Source organism: Phytophthora infestans, genomic scaffold, assembly GCF_000142945.1.
Source record: "Phytophthora infestans T30-4 supercont1.181 genomic scaffold, whole genome shotgun sequence".
Classification (NCBI taxonomy): Eukaryota; Oomycota; class Peronosporomycetes; order Peronosporales; family Peronosporaceae; genus Phytophthora; species Phytophthora infestans.
In genome coordinates, this window is record NW_003303578.1 from 104439 (window position 1) to 121467 (window position 17029).

Here is a 17029-nt window from a genome sequence, read left to right on the forward strand (position 1 = left end):
TTATTCGTGCATATCCGTCAGTGCAACATGCATGCAAACACTAACGATTTTAATACATGGTCAATTCTTGGGCAAAACCTGGACAATGGCTGTATGGTGCAGAAGTCGATAATGGTACATTCGTGGTACGCCACCATGAGCGTGAACGCCGACACACCGCAACGGCCATCACTCTAGAATTTTTCTAAGTAGCGCACACATGATTTACCCAGGTTTTAAAACCTGTAAAATACCTGGGTAAACGGTGAAGAAAACGATTGGTTGCGGTGAGTTCCGACGTCGACTGCCTACGATCATTTCCACTTTAGCCTAAGTCGTGCACACATGAGTATTTCAGGTTTTATACCTGGAAAATACCTGATTTGGTCATTTAAGTTCCCGAATGTAAATTACCAAATCTGATTCCGTTCTCTATAAGGAAAACCTGGGCGAAACCTGGCCCCCTAGCTGAACTATCCATGGAGAATCAGATTTCTGAGTATTTTTTCAATCTGGGAAACCTGGACGCTAAGGTCGTCCTTATTTATACATGTATACCAATTTGTAAAAGATAATATTTACAAATTCACAGGTTTCACTACGAGGAAAAGGTTTCGCAGATATAAACTTATACTAACTTGGTGTACTAAACAAAATATAATTCACATTCCTCGAGAACCTCCCGAGAAGAGGAATTACTGTTCGCCTTCTTTGCATTGGTCACACCGAACGTAAGTCTTGTGTTGTGTGTGCAGAGATACTAGGCTAATAGCACTAATCGAAACGTTGCTTCGCATTTTGAAATAGAATTTTGTTGGGACTGTATCACAAAACAGCCGTCGGATCGGCGCCGGCACGGTACATGGTACGTGTCCTGCAGCTTGAGGTCTTGGTGACGGCGCCTGCGTCCCGTTTGGCATCGCAATCCTCTGCAGCATTTGGGCGACACGTCGCTCCTCGACTGCTACTAGATACGTACGCTTGCGTTGGTGTCCCAGCAGCAACAGGTGCAGTCCCTGGGGCACGTCGGCTTCCTTGTTGGCTCGGTACGCTGTTGCTGGGTCGGCCGTACGCTGACGCGGCCGTTGGTACGTCCCCCCCCAGCGTTGCTCACCGGTTGAAACGAGGGCCGAGTCCAATTCCAGGCGAACCCCACCTCGCGGCGATCTCCCAAGTCCATCACCGAAGCTTCCATGGGCGTATTCATCGTCGTCCGCGCCGGTGTCGCTCCTTCGCTGGGCGCCGGTTGGCGTGCCCACTGCTCTAGGACCATGTTGGACGTCTGTCCACCAAGAGGCGTCCCTGGCACAGACTCAACCGTCCTCATCGTTCCCGGAGACGGCGTTACAACACCGAACATGCCCTCGCCTTCCACGTGGACCGTTTGTGCCTCGTACCTTCCAGCCTCGGGATCAACTCGCTGCGGCGTGCCACGTTCCTCGCCCTCGCCCTGGCGTTCCCTTTCCTGAGACCTCTGTGGTGGGTCGCCGCCTGCAGCTCTCTCAGCGCGCACTTCCTCTTCCTCCTCGAGGATCTCCACGTGCTCCGTTTCTAACGGTGGAGCTTTCCCCCTACCCCTTCACTGGCTCCAAGTGCTTCACCGGACCATCCATGAGCGCCCATCTTTTTCCCACACCTTTCTCCTTCTCCCTTGACGCTCCGCTATCAAGACTTCTCTCCGCGCTTGCTCCTACGATGTTCGACAAGAAGATACCCTGCTTCTCCACCAAATTCGCACAGTCTTCCTCTAATCGGGGTCGTGTATCTTGGGCCGACGTAGGAGGTAGTAGTAATAGCGACACTACTTAAAAGTTATATAGCCGTTGATGTTATCTTGTGTTCTTCGCTAGAAGGAAAACCACTACTGAACTCCTCACTCAACCTCGCTAAGAATGAAAAGCTTCTTCCCTTTCAGCAAATCCCTCGCATGTACGGTCCAGCTCCAAATCCCGCCACGACCAGTTGCTTGCCGATCTCTAACACTTGGAACGTCACTGACTTGGCCGTAGGTCCCACTTGCTTGGACGTGGCGCGGAGATTCTGGAGCGAATAGACTTTCTGCAGGCAGTCAGCCAGCATTGTAAGCCCACCATCTAACTGTACACTGTGACACTCAAGAAGGGCAGACGATATATGGCGTAAGTCGGTGGAAAGCTTTCCTTAAAACTCAAAATAAAACGACCGCTGTATTTCGAAATACGTACGTGCATAATTGTATGCTTAAAAATCCGCTGGCAGAATTTCTTACGGCTTGAACACACCAGGTTAGTGGGTAGGTCGAACAGTCAGTTTTAGTATCTAGGTACTTTTAGCAACGACGGTGTACGATATCTGGGGACGTGAATCCTGGTGCGTGTACTCCTTTTCCAACCCAAATTCACCAAGAACAACACCAAATTCATCAAATACTAAGTCAAATGCACTGAAATCAAACTCAAACGCACAAAGAACAAAGTCAAATTCATAAAGCAAGTACCGTAAATCTATCATGTACAATAACCTGAAATAGATGCAATGACTTGCTTTAGCTGATTTCCATGAGGCAACGTCCCACCGGCATGTTATCAAAGTCCGCCACCTTCACGTGAAACGTGAGCGTGTAGCGGTAGCACGACACGTTTAACGGCGCAGTGGCAACGAGAGGGAAAAGAGTGTGCGCAGCTTCTTGGAGGAACTGATGCCTGTGCGCCTTCATCGTCGTTCCCTGGGGCACGGCAATATTGTGTACCCTACGCCCGGTCATATAGTCCTTCACCTTCGACTTGAACGCCGAAAAGACGTTCTCAATTGGGTTGAGCATTGGCGAGTCCGGCCCAAAGCGCAGCAGCGTCGCCGCTTGAAACTCTGGCTCGTTAAAAACGGTCTCAGCGGGAGCATGGCATGGAGCGCTGTCGAGGACAACCCCAATGTTGCTCACGTCCTCGTACTTGCACAAAGTGCTACGAGTAAACTCGTTCGAATGCTCGTATTTGTGGCTTCCCAGTTTGGGTACGTAGTGTACAACCCCATTCTCCCCATGCACGCGATGCTTGCAAGTTTTGTCCGCCGCCAGCTAGCACCTTTTTCACAGCACGACGACCACGGATGCTACGGCCTCGCGTACGAGGCGACCACAGATTAAAGTTGGCCTCGTCCATGTATACGATGCCCTTTCCCATGGCTTGTAGCTCTTGTAGACGGATGAGGTACTCTCGGCGACTACGCTTGTTGACGTCCGTGCTCGTGTACTGCGGCTCCTTGTGGAATTGCTTCATGGTGATCATGCTTGCGTCCAGGTCAGGTGGTTTTTGATGGTCTGTGGGCATACAGAGATGAAGCAATGCGTGCTGAGTTTGTCGGCCAGCTGGGTGAGCGTCAAGTCTGCGTCAATTGAAAGCTCCGATAGAAGATAGGCCACGCCTTCGGTCATCATCTTCTGTTGCCTTTTTCCACCACGTGGACGAGGACAAAGTACGTCCGACGTCGTTGAATAGCGTCGCAGCCATGCCCGAGCAGTGTTAATAGTGACGTCATTCATTTCAGCGATATTTTCCCAGTCTCCCCCAGAGCGTGCAGCCTCGAGAATGCGGAGCTTGATTTGAAGAGTGTAACGGCTGTAGCGAGCTGGCATCCTGTGCAGACAGAAATTTCAAAGTGAAAAACTAGCCATTCGAGGACGGCTGCAGCACAAAATTTCGTCAAGCGAGCCCAAGGAAAGATCAAACTTGGGGTGCTATTGACGGAACTGTACGGTTAACCAGTGTGATTGGAGTAGCGAAGGACGCATCCGCTTTCTAAGCGCGATTTGCCGCGCCGCCAACCCTTTCGATGAATACACCATCAAAGAGAATTTTCTTTAATATACATTTTGGTAGCTACATTGCATTCGACTTTGTTCTTTGTGCGTTTGAGTTTGGTTTTAGAGCAGTTGACTTAGTACTTGATGATTTAGGTGTTGTCCTTGGTGAATTTGAGCTGGAAAATGTGTCGGGTTACGAGTAGTAGTACCGTAAAAAATCGGCCCCAGTGCATCATAATTTTTTGTCAAAGTCAAGTAAATTTTCTTAAATCCTTAACGAGGTTATAAAACCTCATTAAGGATTTTTAAATGAACCCTTTCAATGACATCCGTACTAAACAAGCGGTAGATCGTTCTTCGAGATCTGTCTCTGGAGGATGGGCCACCCTTATAAATGGGAACGACGAGATAATGCTCAAACCCGAAGAGTAGGTATCGATTCAATACGAATTTCAAACGTGCAGGTTTTTTTATACCAATTTGTATTAGTTAATATTTACAAATCCACAGGTTTCACTTCGAGGAAAAGGTTTCGCATGGAAAAAAAATTATACTAACTTGGTGTACTAAACAAAAGAGAATTCACATTGCTCGAGAACTTCCCGAGAAGAGGAATGACTGTTCGCATTCTTTGCATTGACCACACCGAACGTAAGTCTTGTGGTGTGTGCAGAGATATGATGGGACACTAGGCTAATATCACTAATCGAAACGTTGTTTCGCATTAAAAAAGAATTTTGTTGTGGCTGTATCACACGTCGCATACACGGACAAAAACCACAACATACCATCTGGAAGCATGTACGACGTTTTGGGTTTGCAGTGGCCGCTGATAAATAAATGCTGCTGCTTCCCTACTATATGAGCTCTACATGCAGAGAAAAGGGTGGGATGGTGGCCGTAGTTGAAGCGAAGAGAACCGATCATTTATACTTAGTGTGCTCAATAGTGACGTATTACTGCTGATTTGGCCCATTTCAGCAAAAAGTTTTGGTTTAGCTGATTACTCGATAATCTATTGTGTTCAGTATGCAAAATTCTGCCTGAGTTTAGGCCTCATTGCTTTATTAGCCAAACGCCCGAATTCGAGCGTTTGGGTAATACATTCGGCTGATTCGCGGGGAACGCTTATAAAAGTGCACTTTTAACGGATTAATGCTTCACTACCTTGACTCTGTTTAAGCTCCCAAGCTTCGCTCCGGGCTCCACCGCCTAAAGCACTTGAACGGCTCTCTTCCAACACGCCATAACTGGCGATCGCTCCCCCTGACCGCTATTTCACTGCTTCTTTACCGCCGCTGTTGACTCCATTTATTTAATCAAATCTGCCTATTATTACACAGCTGCCTCCACTGGGACATCTAGCCCAATGCCTCAACCACCTTTTACTAGCACCAGGTCGGACGAGCCCTCCTGCTTTAGGCTGCGAGAGCTGTAAAATATTTATTTTAACTACTAAATTACTAAATTGTGCGATAAAATACGTACTGTAGGCCCAGTACTAGTTACGCTTAGAATGAAGTTTCTAACTATCGTCGTTGCTCAAACAGCGAAGTTTTAATTGCTGAAATACCTAGTTTATCGGTAAATACTTATAGAACTAGCTTTCTGGCATAGCTAAGGATAACTGAACAAAGTTTGATACATTTCCATCTTTGTTTTTGTTTCTTCAATAAACATGCTCCGCTGTCACAGCCAGCGTGTAATTATATTACGGAGCAGCTCGAGTATGAAAACTCGGTCAAATGCGAAGAGAATGACACGACGCAAAGAGAGACGGTGGTTGCAGCGAAGGCTCCTGTGCATAGAGTCGCGGCTAGTTGAGGCACGAGTTGAGAAGAACGAGCAGTAGCAAATCAGAGCAATGTGCACGAGCAGTGTGAGTCACACTGTTTTGCTCGTTGCACTGTGACGTCCTGGTGGAGTGGCGACGTCGCAAGCGAAGGCATGCTGCAGAAAACGCTTGCCAGAGTGTCACCGTGAAAAGGCGGAGACGTGACACGCCAACGTGCACGAAGAGGATTGAGAGGGGAAATCCTGCTCTAGCAGCACGGAATATTCTATGGACTTTACTGACTAGAGTGATGGCGAAGGAGCGTGACAGATGAAGACTAGTATAAAGCAAGCTCTAGTGCAACAGCAGGATAAATATTTAATGTATTCTCAACTTTACTACCAACTCCGCAAGTCCCATTCAAGCAAGAGCTTCCGAACGCGATCGCTCTTCTGCGAGCCACGAGTGTGTCCTTTTGATGTATCAAATTTAAATTTAGATCCGAATTTAGAGGATCAAGAATGGACAACGATGAGTTCGTGTCGTACACCTTGGTGATAGCCGCGGCCACAGCCAACACCGTCGCAGAAACAGCGACAATAAAGATCAAGAAGTTCTGAGGTGGCAGCTCACGCGACTGGCGCAAGTGGAGCAGCCAATTTCGGAGTCTGGCTTGCAAGAAGCAGTGGACGGACGAGCAGAAGGCGCACAACCTCGTAGTGCTTATTGAAGAAGATCTCGAGGCTGAGGAAGAGGTGGCTCTCCGGGAAGCTGTTATTTCTGGAAAAAGCTTCGAGGAGTTCTTCACAGACATGGGTCTATTGTCGGTTCCACCCGACTTCAGTGAAGATCTGGACAATGAGCTATGGCCGATGACGAAGCGTCAAGACGAGACGGTGCTCAAGTTCTCACAACGCTTGAATGAGAATATTTGTATGTTTGCAGAGCTACCCCAAAATGCTGAGGAAGTGCTTGAGGTGCAGCAGTGCAGAACTTTAAGCACGGATGCCTCGCGGCTGGCAAGACAAGCTGGTATCCGCCTGTGTTGTTCATGACACTCTCGGCGAACTCGTGTTGTACTTCTCGCGTCTGGACCGAGCGAGAACAGTTAACGAGGAACAAGAGCAGGGGAAAAGCGGTGGCTCTTGAAGCAAGGACCAGCGTCGAGACAAGAACAAGAAGGATGGTCAATCGTCGCAGAAGGTCTTCCGCAAGGACTACAAGAAGGGGGGTAATGGCGAAGAAGTCAAAGCCAAGAGCGCCATGTGGTGTACATTCCATAAGACAGGCTCTCATAATACCAGTGATTGTTACACTCTCAAGAAAAAAAAAAACACAAGATAGCGGACACTAAGTCGAAAAAAACCAACAACAAGAAGCCCTATCCACGTATAGACAAGGACCTCGAGTCGGACTGGGGCAGTGATGAGAGCGAGATTAAGTTCGTGGATCTAGTGGAGGAAAATGCGAGACCGACGAGCGCGCCGCTGCGCATTCCTGTAAAGCTCCGCCATGGTGGGCAGACGTTCGAAGCGTTGCTGGAAGGTAGATATTCCAATAGTATTATTAACGGTGGGACACTTAGTGCTAATACGGAGCTAGGCCGTAAGTTATTCCAGCTTCACCAGCTGACGTTGATACCATGAATGGTTCGGTCACCAGTAGCAGTTCAACGATGGTGCAGCTTGTTTTCTCGAAGCTCAAGTCCGATTCGGTTATCACGCATAGATTTGAGGTTATTGAAGATAGCAAATACGCAATGGTGATTGGACGCAACCTTATAAGCGCTCTCGGCCTCATTTTGAATTTCAAGACAAGGTCGTACAGTGGGATGAGTGCATCCTCAGTCTCAATACAGGTCAGAGCGCGATGGATTAGGCCGTAGAGACCAAGAAATCGCTTATCTGTCAATGGAGGTTGCCGACGGGTCGGTCAAACCTGAGCAACTTCTTCCTGATGAGCTGAACGAGCAGCTTGTCCAACGCTACCTGGAGCCGCTCATCCAGTATCGTGAGTTAACTGATGGCCACCTTGGACGCATGCGTTTCGACGACTACGAAATACCTATTCCGCCTTATTACAAGCCGGTGCATGCGAAGCCGTACAATGTTACACGCAGGCATGAAGCCAAGGCAAGGAAGAAGATCCAGAAGCTGATCAATGCTGACGTGTTGGAGCAGATCTATGATAGTGAGGTCGTTGCGCCTGCGTTCTTCCTCTTTAATCTGGACGGATCATTAAGATTGCTGGTTGACTACCGGTGGCTGAACAAGTTCCTTCGACGATGCCCGTATTACGTGCCGCGCATACGAGAGGTACTAATGCGAGTCTCCAAAGCGAAATGTATTTCGACTTTAAAGGCTAATATTGGATATTATGAAAGTGGATTTGCAAGAAAAAGTCGCACATTTACGGCATTTTGCATGCCATGGGGCAAGTTTCAGTATAAGCGTCCATCGCCTGACCCGCAGGCTTGTTTCGGTCGGGAAAATTAAATTCTTGTGGTGAGTGTGTACCACAACCGGGAAACCAAGAAGCATGGTACGATACTTTTTCAGTAGTTCGACCACGGAAAGCAGCTCCAACGCCATGGTAGTGTAGTTCAGCTGATGATTGTTCAGGCTACTAGAATAACACGCGAGAATCTTAACGCCTTGTATTATCAGTCCACCGAGCTGTGTACTGCTAGCGTCAGCGTAGACGTCAAACGGCTTCTCGAAGTCTGGAAAAGACAGCAACACCGCTTCAGCAAAAGCACGCTGGATAGCTTGGAGAGCCTCCATATCACTGGGCAGCCACGTTAAGGGCACTTTGGAGATTGTGAGCCGGTGCAGAGGCTTGCAGAGCGCTGACTTATTTGGCACCATGCCCCTGTAGTAGTTTATCATGCCAAGGAAGTGGCGGAGCTCTTTCCTGTTGCTCGGTACAGCAATTCTCTGTATTGCCTGTATCGTTTTGGCTTGTGGTCTCACGCCTTCAGCCGAAAGCGTGTATTCTAGGTAGTCGACCTCCTTGCGGAGTACATGACACTTCTTGCCATTGAGTGAGACACCGAACCTAGCCAGGCGCTTGAACACGAGACGCAGGGGCTCACATTGTTCTTCTGCACTGGCAAAAAACACTAGGATGTCGTCTAAGTTTACCACGACACATTCCAAACCACCAAACATTCTCTTCATGTAGGCCTGGTATTCATCGGGAGCAGTAGAGATCCCCATCGGAAGCAATTGCTACTCTCAATAAACCGGAAGACAATGCACTACATTAAGGGCATGACAAATGTTGGGGCCGACGCTTTCTCAAGGATGCGATTTGCCGTAAGCGATGACGCGGCATTGGCCGACGAAATCTACGATACCAACGAGCGAACAGAATGCGTGATGGACGGACCAGTCGTCCGCAAACACCAGGAGGCGTGGTCGAACTACTGAAAGAGTACCGCACGATGCTTCTTGGTTTCCCGGTTGGGGTACACACTGACCACAAGAATTTAATTTTCCCGACCGAAACAAGCCTGCGGGTCAAGCGATGGAAATTGCTATTCTCAATAAACCGGATGTCAATGCACTACATTAAGGGCGTGGGAAACGTTGGGGTCGACACTTTCACAAGGATGCGATTTGCCGTAAGCGATGACGCGGCATTGGCCGACGAAATCTACGATACCAACGAGCGAACAGAATGCGTGATAGACGGACCAGTCATCGGCGAATACCAGGAGGCCGATGATATGGTGCAAAAGGTCAACGCAGCGTGCCTCGCAGGCTGAAATAGTCCTGATTACCAGCTAATTCGCCTATTAGGATGTACGCTTGTGGCGTATTAGGAACGTGTGATCGCTCCAGAAAGCCTTCGAGACGATTTGATAGCCTGGTAGCACCAGAATATCGGGTATCCCGCAGGCGAGCGCCAGTTCAAGACCATACGCCACACGTTTTACTGGCCTAATATGGAGACTTGCATCGCCAAGTTTGTCCAGAGGTGTACAACCTGCATGCGTGCCAAGTTACATGGTGGAAAGCAAGACTTTGGTCTTTTACCGCCTCGCAGTATGAGAACGGTAAACCCTTTTGACGTTGTGCATGTTGATTTGATTGGTCCCTATGATGGTGGCAGCTATGGAATTACGATGGTTGATCAAGCGACCAGATGGCTCGAAGTCGGTGTCCAACAGGTCAATCAGGCGCTCACGACGGCGGAGAGTTTCGACCGCGAGAGGCTATGCTGCTACCCCCGACCACGCATCGTGATTCACGACCAAGGATTAAAGTGCACAGGCGAGGAGATTTAAGAGCTACTACGGAGTTATGTAATCAAATTCAAGCCAATGTGATCCGTTGCCATGAGAGTGCCGACTGGAAGAAGGTAATCTACAATGCAGGTTTTGCAATTAGGGCAAGCTACCACAGCATTCTCAATGCGTCTCCCAGACAATTAATTTTTGGCCAAAATATGATATCACGTCAGCTCTACGACGCGAATTGGTGCTATCTGACGAAGCGGAGTTTGCAATATTTACTGATAATGACAGAGAAAACGATAAGAGACTCGAACACTTCTACCAACCTGGAGATCAAGTGATGGTTCGTGTCCCCAAGCAGTTCTGCGTCAATACAAAACGCATTGCAGAGAGACCATTTCCGATCCTGACAGTGCGCGACAATGGTACAGTCACAGTTGACAAAGGAGCGGCGAAGCCACAGGTTAGCATTAGACGCGTTTTTCCGTGCTAGCTATCATTGCTTAATAGGTGGAGTATGACACGCCGACGTCCACGAAGAGGATTGCGAGGTGAAATCCTGCTCTAGCAGCAGGGAATATTCTACGGACTTTACCGAGTAGAGTGATGGAGAAGCAGCGTGACAGATAAAGAGTATTATGAAGCTCTAGCGCATAACAGCAGGATAAAACATTTAATGCATTCTCAATTTTACTACTAACATCGCAAGTTCCTCTCAAGCAGACGCGATCGCGCTTCGGCAAGCCACGAGTGTGCCAGACGTTGAACCCAACGAGATCGATCCAGTGCTCTGAGAGAGCGACGAGTGGGCAAGTGACGGCTGGAGCAGCTGTTCATTTGCGCGATTGGCCATGAAGTGGTCAAGTGACAACGAGCAAGGTGAGAACGAGTGGTGTGCGTGTGAAGCACTACTGACGTGTTGGACGAGTAGAGAAAGAGTTGAGCTAAACGGTTGCGGTCGTGTTTGTGTGTCACGAGTAATATCGCTGGCCTGATGGACGAATGCAGGAGCGGGAAGAGCAGGTAGCTACGTGAGGCTAGGACCAATAGCGGAGCACGAGGTCTTAAGCCCAATTAGATGGCTGCGTATTGATAGGGTAGGCACCAGAGGTGTACGCAGGAGTAGCTTACGGATTGTGGCGTAAGCGCAGGTCTTATAGTAGTAGTGCTTAGCGTGTGACTGGCTGCGCAGTGCAGAGTGATATTTTCAACCGACTGTTCAACATTGGGTCAACAATCGGCTTACAACAACATGTAAGCCGAATGTTGAGTGAGACAACAAAAAGCGAGCTACGCAGTACCATGAAATTAATCCGCTGTCCATACCTAAAGGTATTCACAGTATTAAATTAAAGATATCCCAGCCTTCGCGGGGCATCTTTTATTAAAGAGAGTGAGTGCTGCGCCCAACTGAGGTCGTCACTTCGAATATTGTCCTCTACCCTACCCCTTCAGCTACATCCGCCCGGGCGTATAGCGTATACTGTGGGGGGCACCCATTTTCCATAACGTGGGCGACGGAGAAAAGAATCGGCAAACAACATGGCGCGCGAGGGAGCGCCCGTGGGCTTTCTGGCTCCGTCGAAAGCGGTGGGAACGCTGCTGGAGACGGCGGCGTGTCTCAGGTGACGGTGGGCAGCGACAAGGAGTGGGTCGATTCAGCCAGCACGACGAGCCCTCTCTCGTCGCAGATCGAACAAGGCCGATCTGACAGATCTGACCACGCGCGCGCAGAGCCCCAGCTAGTGAAAACTAGTACAAGGCGCTTGTTGCTGCTGCTTCCCCCGGTGAGACCTAGTTCAATTCCTGGCAAGGGCTGGATGACTATCTATGCAAGTACGAGCGGCGGACGTCTCATTAAGATGTCATTAACATGTCGTGAATTTTATTATAATTGTTGATCGATGGACATTCCGCAGAGCTTCCGTGTACGAGCTAGCAACAAGATTGTAAGCCGGAACAAGTAGGTCAGGGCTAATGGATCTAGCGCTGCTCTTGTACCCGAGGAATGGGTCAGCTATGGCAAGACGTACGTTTGTACAGACGCTGGGAATTACAAGTCGCGCGGTTAAGGCAAGCGGGAGAGACAGCAATCTAGAGCACAAATGTGCGACGTCTCAGGTTTCTCAGTTGGGCGCAGCAACGAGTGCCATTATTACGGTAGAACCTGAGTTAGTGTCCCGTGGGGTACTAACTTAGTACCCCACCCCCAAAAGGGGGGTACAATTAGAGGGGTCTATTATAGGATGGGGCTGTAATGAAGAGAAAAACAACCCGTGTCAAAATGTGAGTCGTGTTGATCGTTGGTTATTGTCTGCTATCTGGTTAAACATTGTCTACTAGAGATCAATGTCGGCGAGGCTGACGATGAAGTTACCCGCGCCCCGAATCACTGATTTTCTCCAGTATGTGATCAGCTTCGATCGACGTAGTAGTTAGATCCGTGTGGGAAGCACACTTCGCATCATGGGCATCCTTGAACGGCGACAACGTAAACGGAATGTTTCCGCAGGTCCTTTTGATCATCTGCTCCAAGCAAATAGCGTCGGAAGCTCGTAACAATTTTTTCGCTGCTCACAGCCTTCCAGTTTTTTTCTGCTCTACCGTATTCCTTTTCGGATTGGCGACGCTCGGTCATTAGCGATAAATCCAGCAGCCAATCAAATTGATTTAAATTTCGTGTCGTCGCGCTTTATGTTCTTGGCGACAAATATATTTTGATCAATGTTAGAGTCACACAATGGTTTTGTGACATCGTACTTAAGTGCGTACAATCGTCACCACTTTTGGCTGTGACCGTTCGACGAAGGCACAATGCCACACAATGAAAAAAAAATACAGGATGTATTTCTTAATTTTTTTCGTTTGTAGAGGTCTTGGGGTGGCTTCGAGCCAGTAAATGTGTTTGTGCAAACGGTAGATGTTACCTGAGTGCTGTACGTGTCTGAATGTGTATGTGTTTGTTGCTGGAATGTACGAATGACTTGGTGATTTCGTGAGTAGTTTCAAGAAGTATAAAAACAAAGACCCTCATTGCAGCACTAAGCTGATACAACTATTCTACTGACAAGGTGTCAACAAGTTAGAAGACGGTTAAGGAATAAAATAAGCGGACAGGTACATGTATAAACTGAGTGAAGTTTTCAACTAAAGCGCAAGCATGACAACCTACGTGAAACTGGATATCTATTCTCCTAAACATGCGGAGATTTTAGCATGTTCCTCAGTCTGTTGTACCGAAGAAGCGTACTTGAGGGAGACTTGACAAGGCGGTATCGTGCATCGTGCACTCAAAAAACAGGAGAACAGGAGGTCCGCAACTGTCCGTCTGCCTGCTTCACTCGCGTCTCTCGTTTCCATTCCACGTTGGCCACCATCTCTGAAAAGATTGCCTTGATGATGTCTTCGCATGTGTCGAGCTGTTTCGGCTTCTGCTGGGGTCAAATACTGTGATCCGTGCTGGTTTGGACTTAATGTCGAGGACGGCGCCGCACCAGTGCTTTTTGTTGATGTGAATCGGTAGTAGCACGTGAGTGCTGCTCCCCAGGAATGGATCCGAGCCGCGGATGATCTTCTGTTGGCTGTCAGCGTTTTCTGTCCCAGTAGCACCAAGTAAAATTATTGCAACGTGTTCAAACTCTTCTTGAATAGTCGTCATTACGTGCATCATGCAATCGTCGCTGAGCCATAAATCTTCTCTCAAGAGGAGTAACAACTTGTTTGACACCGTTCCGAACGGTGTCAAGCGTGACATTGGTAGGACAATCTGCTTCAGCGCTAGCGTAGCCTTCGCCTTATCTAGGTCCGTATATTTGCAGAGGCCTTCGAGGACGATCCGTCTGCTGAGCGACGTAACAGCCATCCACTCAATGGCATCAGAAACGCCCGTCAGCGATGCCATCATTTGATGATATTCCACCATTACTTGCACTTGCGCTTCGCTGATGACCCCTATCTTGGTAATACGAACACCAACGGGTAGCCCAGGATCTGGTAGCGACTCTCTATAGACTTCCAAAAGTATTTTTCACTTGTGTGTGAACTGCTCAGAAAACACGAGCTTGACGCTGATTAAGGCCTCGTTGGGGGCGATCACCTTCGCTATTATTTGCTTCCTGGGGCCCATCGTCTTAACCTTGAAGTTGGATAGGAAGTCGTGTACCGATTCGTAGCTGTATGCCGACTTGAGCACCCTTGCCGCATTTCTTAGCGTCGTAACCGGTAGCAACGTTCCTTGAACGAGCTGCTTGGCCTCCTTCCGAGCGTTCGTCATACGCATCTTCTTAATTAGCTGCTCCTGATGTTTCCGTACCTTGGGCCGACCTCTGACTTTGGTGCTTTTCGAGACGAAGAACGAGTATTCCTCACTTGAACTGGAGCTAAGTTGCCCGCCCTCTGAGAGCGCTCTTTCACTGGCGTTATCGCCTGTTTCGCTGTGGCAGGATCATTGGCTGACACCGCCTCGTCAGTCAGCCAGCTGCTGGACTCTGTTTGCTCTGAGGTTGCTTCCACAATACTAGTATCTCCGACTGCGTGACTGGAGCCTGCAGCGTGGCTAGATCTACTTGTCATCGCTACTGTGTGATTTGGGTGACCTGAACAAATCGTCACACTGTCAGAGTGACTTAGCGATTAGGTCACAGTGACCGAAAATGTATCACTAGCAAGTCAACGCCAGCTGTACGCTCCTCACTTTTGCTCTTATATTCGAATAAAGTGTCGTCAGCGATTGCAGTTGGAGGGACAGAAGTGTCATCAGAGTTCATTTCTCCATAAGTTGAAAGCGGATCTAGGTTGGAAAGTCGATCGGGCCACACAGAGGCTTGCGAAACGAAAGGTGCGTTTCCAAACCTAACAATAGCTTCAAAGCGCTTCAGGCCTTCCAGCATCTGTACAAACATCGGCGTCCCGTTCCAGCTCATCATGTCAGTGATGCGCGTCGCGATGGTGTGCGACGTCCGGAAATTGTTGGTTCCGCTGAGAACTTTGGGAGACGCCGCTGTCAATCTAGAGTCTCGGACTCGAAACGAATTACCGGCAGCTTCTTCGTCGTCAGCATCTTGATCATCTTCAATCGGAATGTTCAATGGGCACGTCGAACTCCAGCGAGAATGAATGTGCTTTATCGGGATAGGGCTTTCACCGGAAAGCATTCGCCAGTAGATAGCATGTCGGCAGGGTAGAAGTTCGGTCCTTAACTAAAAAAATACACGAACAATGACATGTCTAGAGCTCACAGTCAGTCAGTTCGCATTCATTTCACTCGATAGCAATCTACCAAAATACATACCCTAGTTTGTCAAGGTGGTACTTGCGCTTTGTGTCCACTGCGGAGACCATCTCAATCATGTGGGGTTGGATCTGACGAGCCGTATAATTCGTATTGCGGTCGTTGGCAACTTGGTACTACTTTTCCACCAATTCATACGCATGTTGGCTAGCTTCCTTAGACAATTTGAGCAATTCGGTGTCTGCTCCAGCATAGCGCATGTAGCCGACGTCCGTCATTTTTTCGCGTACTCCATTTCCGGAATAGATTGAAGGAACTGAAGCGTACACACACTCGTCTAACATCATCGAAGGCTTAAGCACGTCCTTCAAATTACCCCACACTGCCTCCAATTTTAAGATGCCGACCAGTCAAATGTTAATACATGTACGTCAACAACGCAAAAGATCGCGTGTGTTCGGACCTGTTGTTTGTAGTGTTCCCCATGTGTGGAACTTCTACGCAGCAAAACCCACTCCACATTTCCCTACAATCGTGCCAGTTGTCGTGGAAGTACTTGAGGAACGGGTGCGTCGACTCTGGGATTTTTTTTAAAGCGTGACCTGCTTTCCGTCAACCACATAGGACAGGTATCTCCACCCCATTTCATATTCCGCCTCCGTCGTCGGGCTAAGCATCATGTGACCAGCATCCTCGATCTTGTCTCGATCCTCGATGTTATACTCCCTCTTTGCAATTTCAATGCGGAGATATATCACCACGTGAAATACACAAAGCAAAATTCGCGCTCCAGGGAAAGCCGATTTCAACAGTGATATCTCCCCAAAGTGTTTGTTGACAGTAATAGCTCGAATTTGATCCCACGTCTAATTAAATGACTTGAAAGAGGTTATTGCATCTGTCAAGCAGTCAGCACTTTCGCTCTCCATAACAGCATGCTGAACGTATTGCCCCTGAAAAATCACACAACGTCACACAACTACAAAATACACAGACAGGCACACATTCACACAGCTGACACAAAGACACATCATCATGTGAATAAGACAACTGTACAACAACGTCCTCGCATTTACCGCCCCTCTCATTTTATTCACACCGCTGGTAAACTGCATATAAACACTCCCTTGCCTGTACACTGTACAACAACGTCCTCGCATTTACCGCCCCTCTTATCTTATTCACACCGCTGGTAAACTGCATATAAACACTCCCTTGCCTGTACACTGTACAACAACGTCCTCGCATTTACCGCCCCTCTTATCTTATTCACACCGCTGGTAAACTGCATATAAACACTCCCTTGCCTGTACACTGTACAACAACGTCCTCGCATTTACCGCCCCTCTTATCTTATTCACACAACGCGCTGCACTTACCCGTAGAGTGTGAGCTAAACCATAGCAGCCGTCTTGCACTACCTTACCATTCTTATCCATCGGCAACTTGTAACGGTGCCACCGCAGACATAACTACACAACACGCCAACACGCCAAATAATACCATCGAGAGGAATTGAACCTCCACTTCCCGAAACCAGGACTCTACCGTTGAGCTACGTTGGTGCTGAAGCGTAGCTGTGAGCCGTGCTGTGTCTTGGTCGGGCGTAGCTTGGTCCCGCACGCTGTTTGATCTTGACCCGGTGAAAGCTTGAATGGGAGCCACGTGTGCGACATACAGAGCGTGCCTGTCGCTCATTGATGTATTTCGGTCAATCACATTAGCCTCGAATTAAGATAAATATTACGGCACACCGTTACAGATTAGAAAGCCCTTTTTAGATCAAGACTTCCTTCGGAGCTAGTTATAAAATGCGGCAGAACGACAGAAAGGCACAATACATGTACATGAACAACGCTTTACACAATTTACTGACGAGTTCGTTCCTTAAAGGCAAAACTTCAGAAAGCGAAGTACTATTATTATATAGTATTATATAATACGTACTTATGGCCAAGTATAATCCGAGTACATGAGTTTTAATAATGTCACCATTTTTTTTAACTCACAGGGTGATTATGGTACGAT

The 17029-nt window shown here is 48.3% G+C and overlaps 1 protein-coding gene across 1 annotated transcript; it reads right to left on the bottom strand.

Annotated features, from left to right (window-relative positions):
- Positions 1–2503: 2503 nt before the first annotated feature.
- Positions 2504–3233, bottom strand: PITG_20588 (uncharacterized protein; the record flags this gene model as incomplete). Its single annotated transcript, XM_002895401.1, has 3 exons — positions 2504–2941; positions 3039–3107; positions 3192–3233. 3 exons carry the CDS (start codon positions 3231–3233, stop codon positions 2504–2506), a joined length of 549 nt encoding a protein of 182 aa, XP_002895447.1.
- Between the last annotated feature and the right edge of the window lie 13796 nt (positions 3234–17029).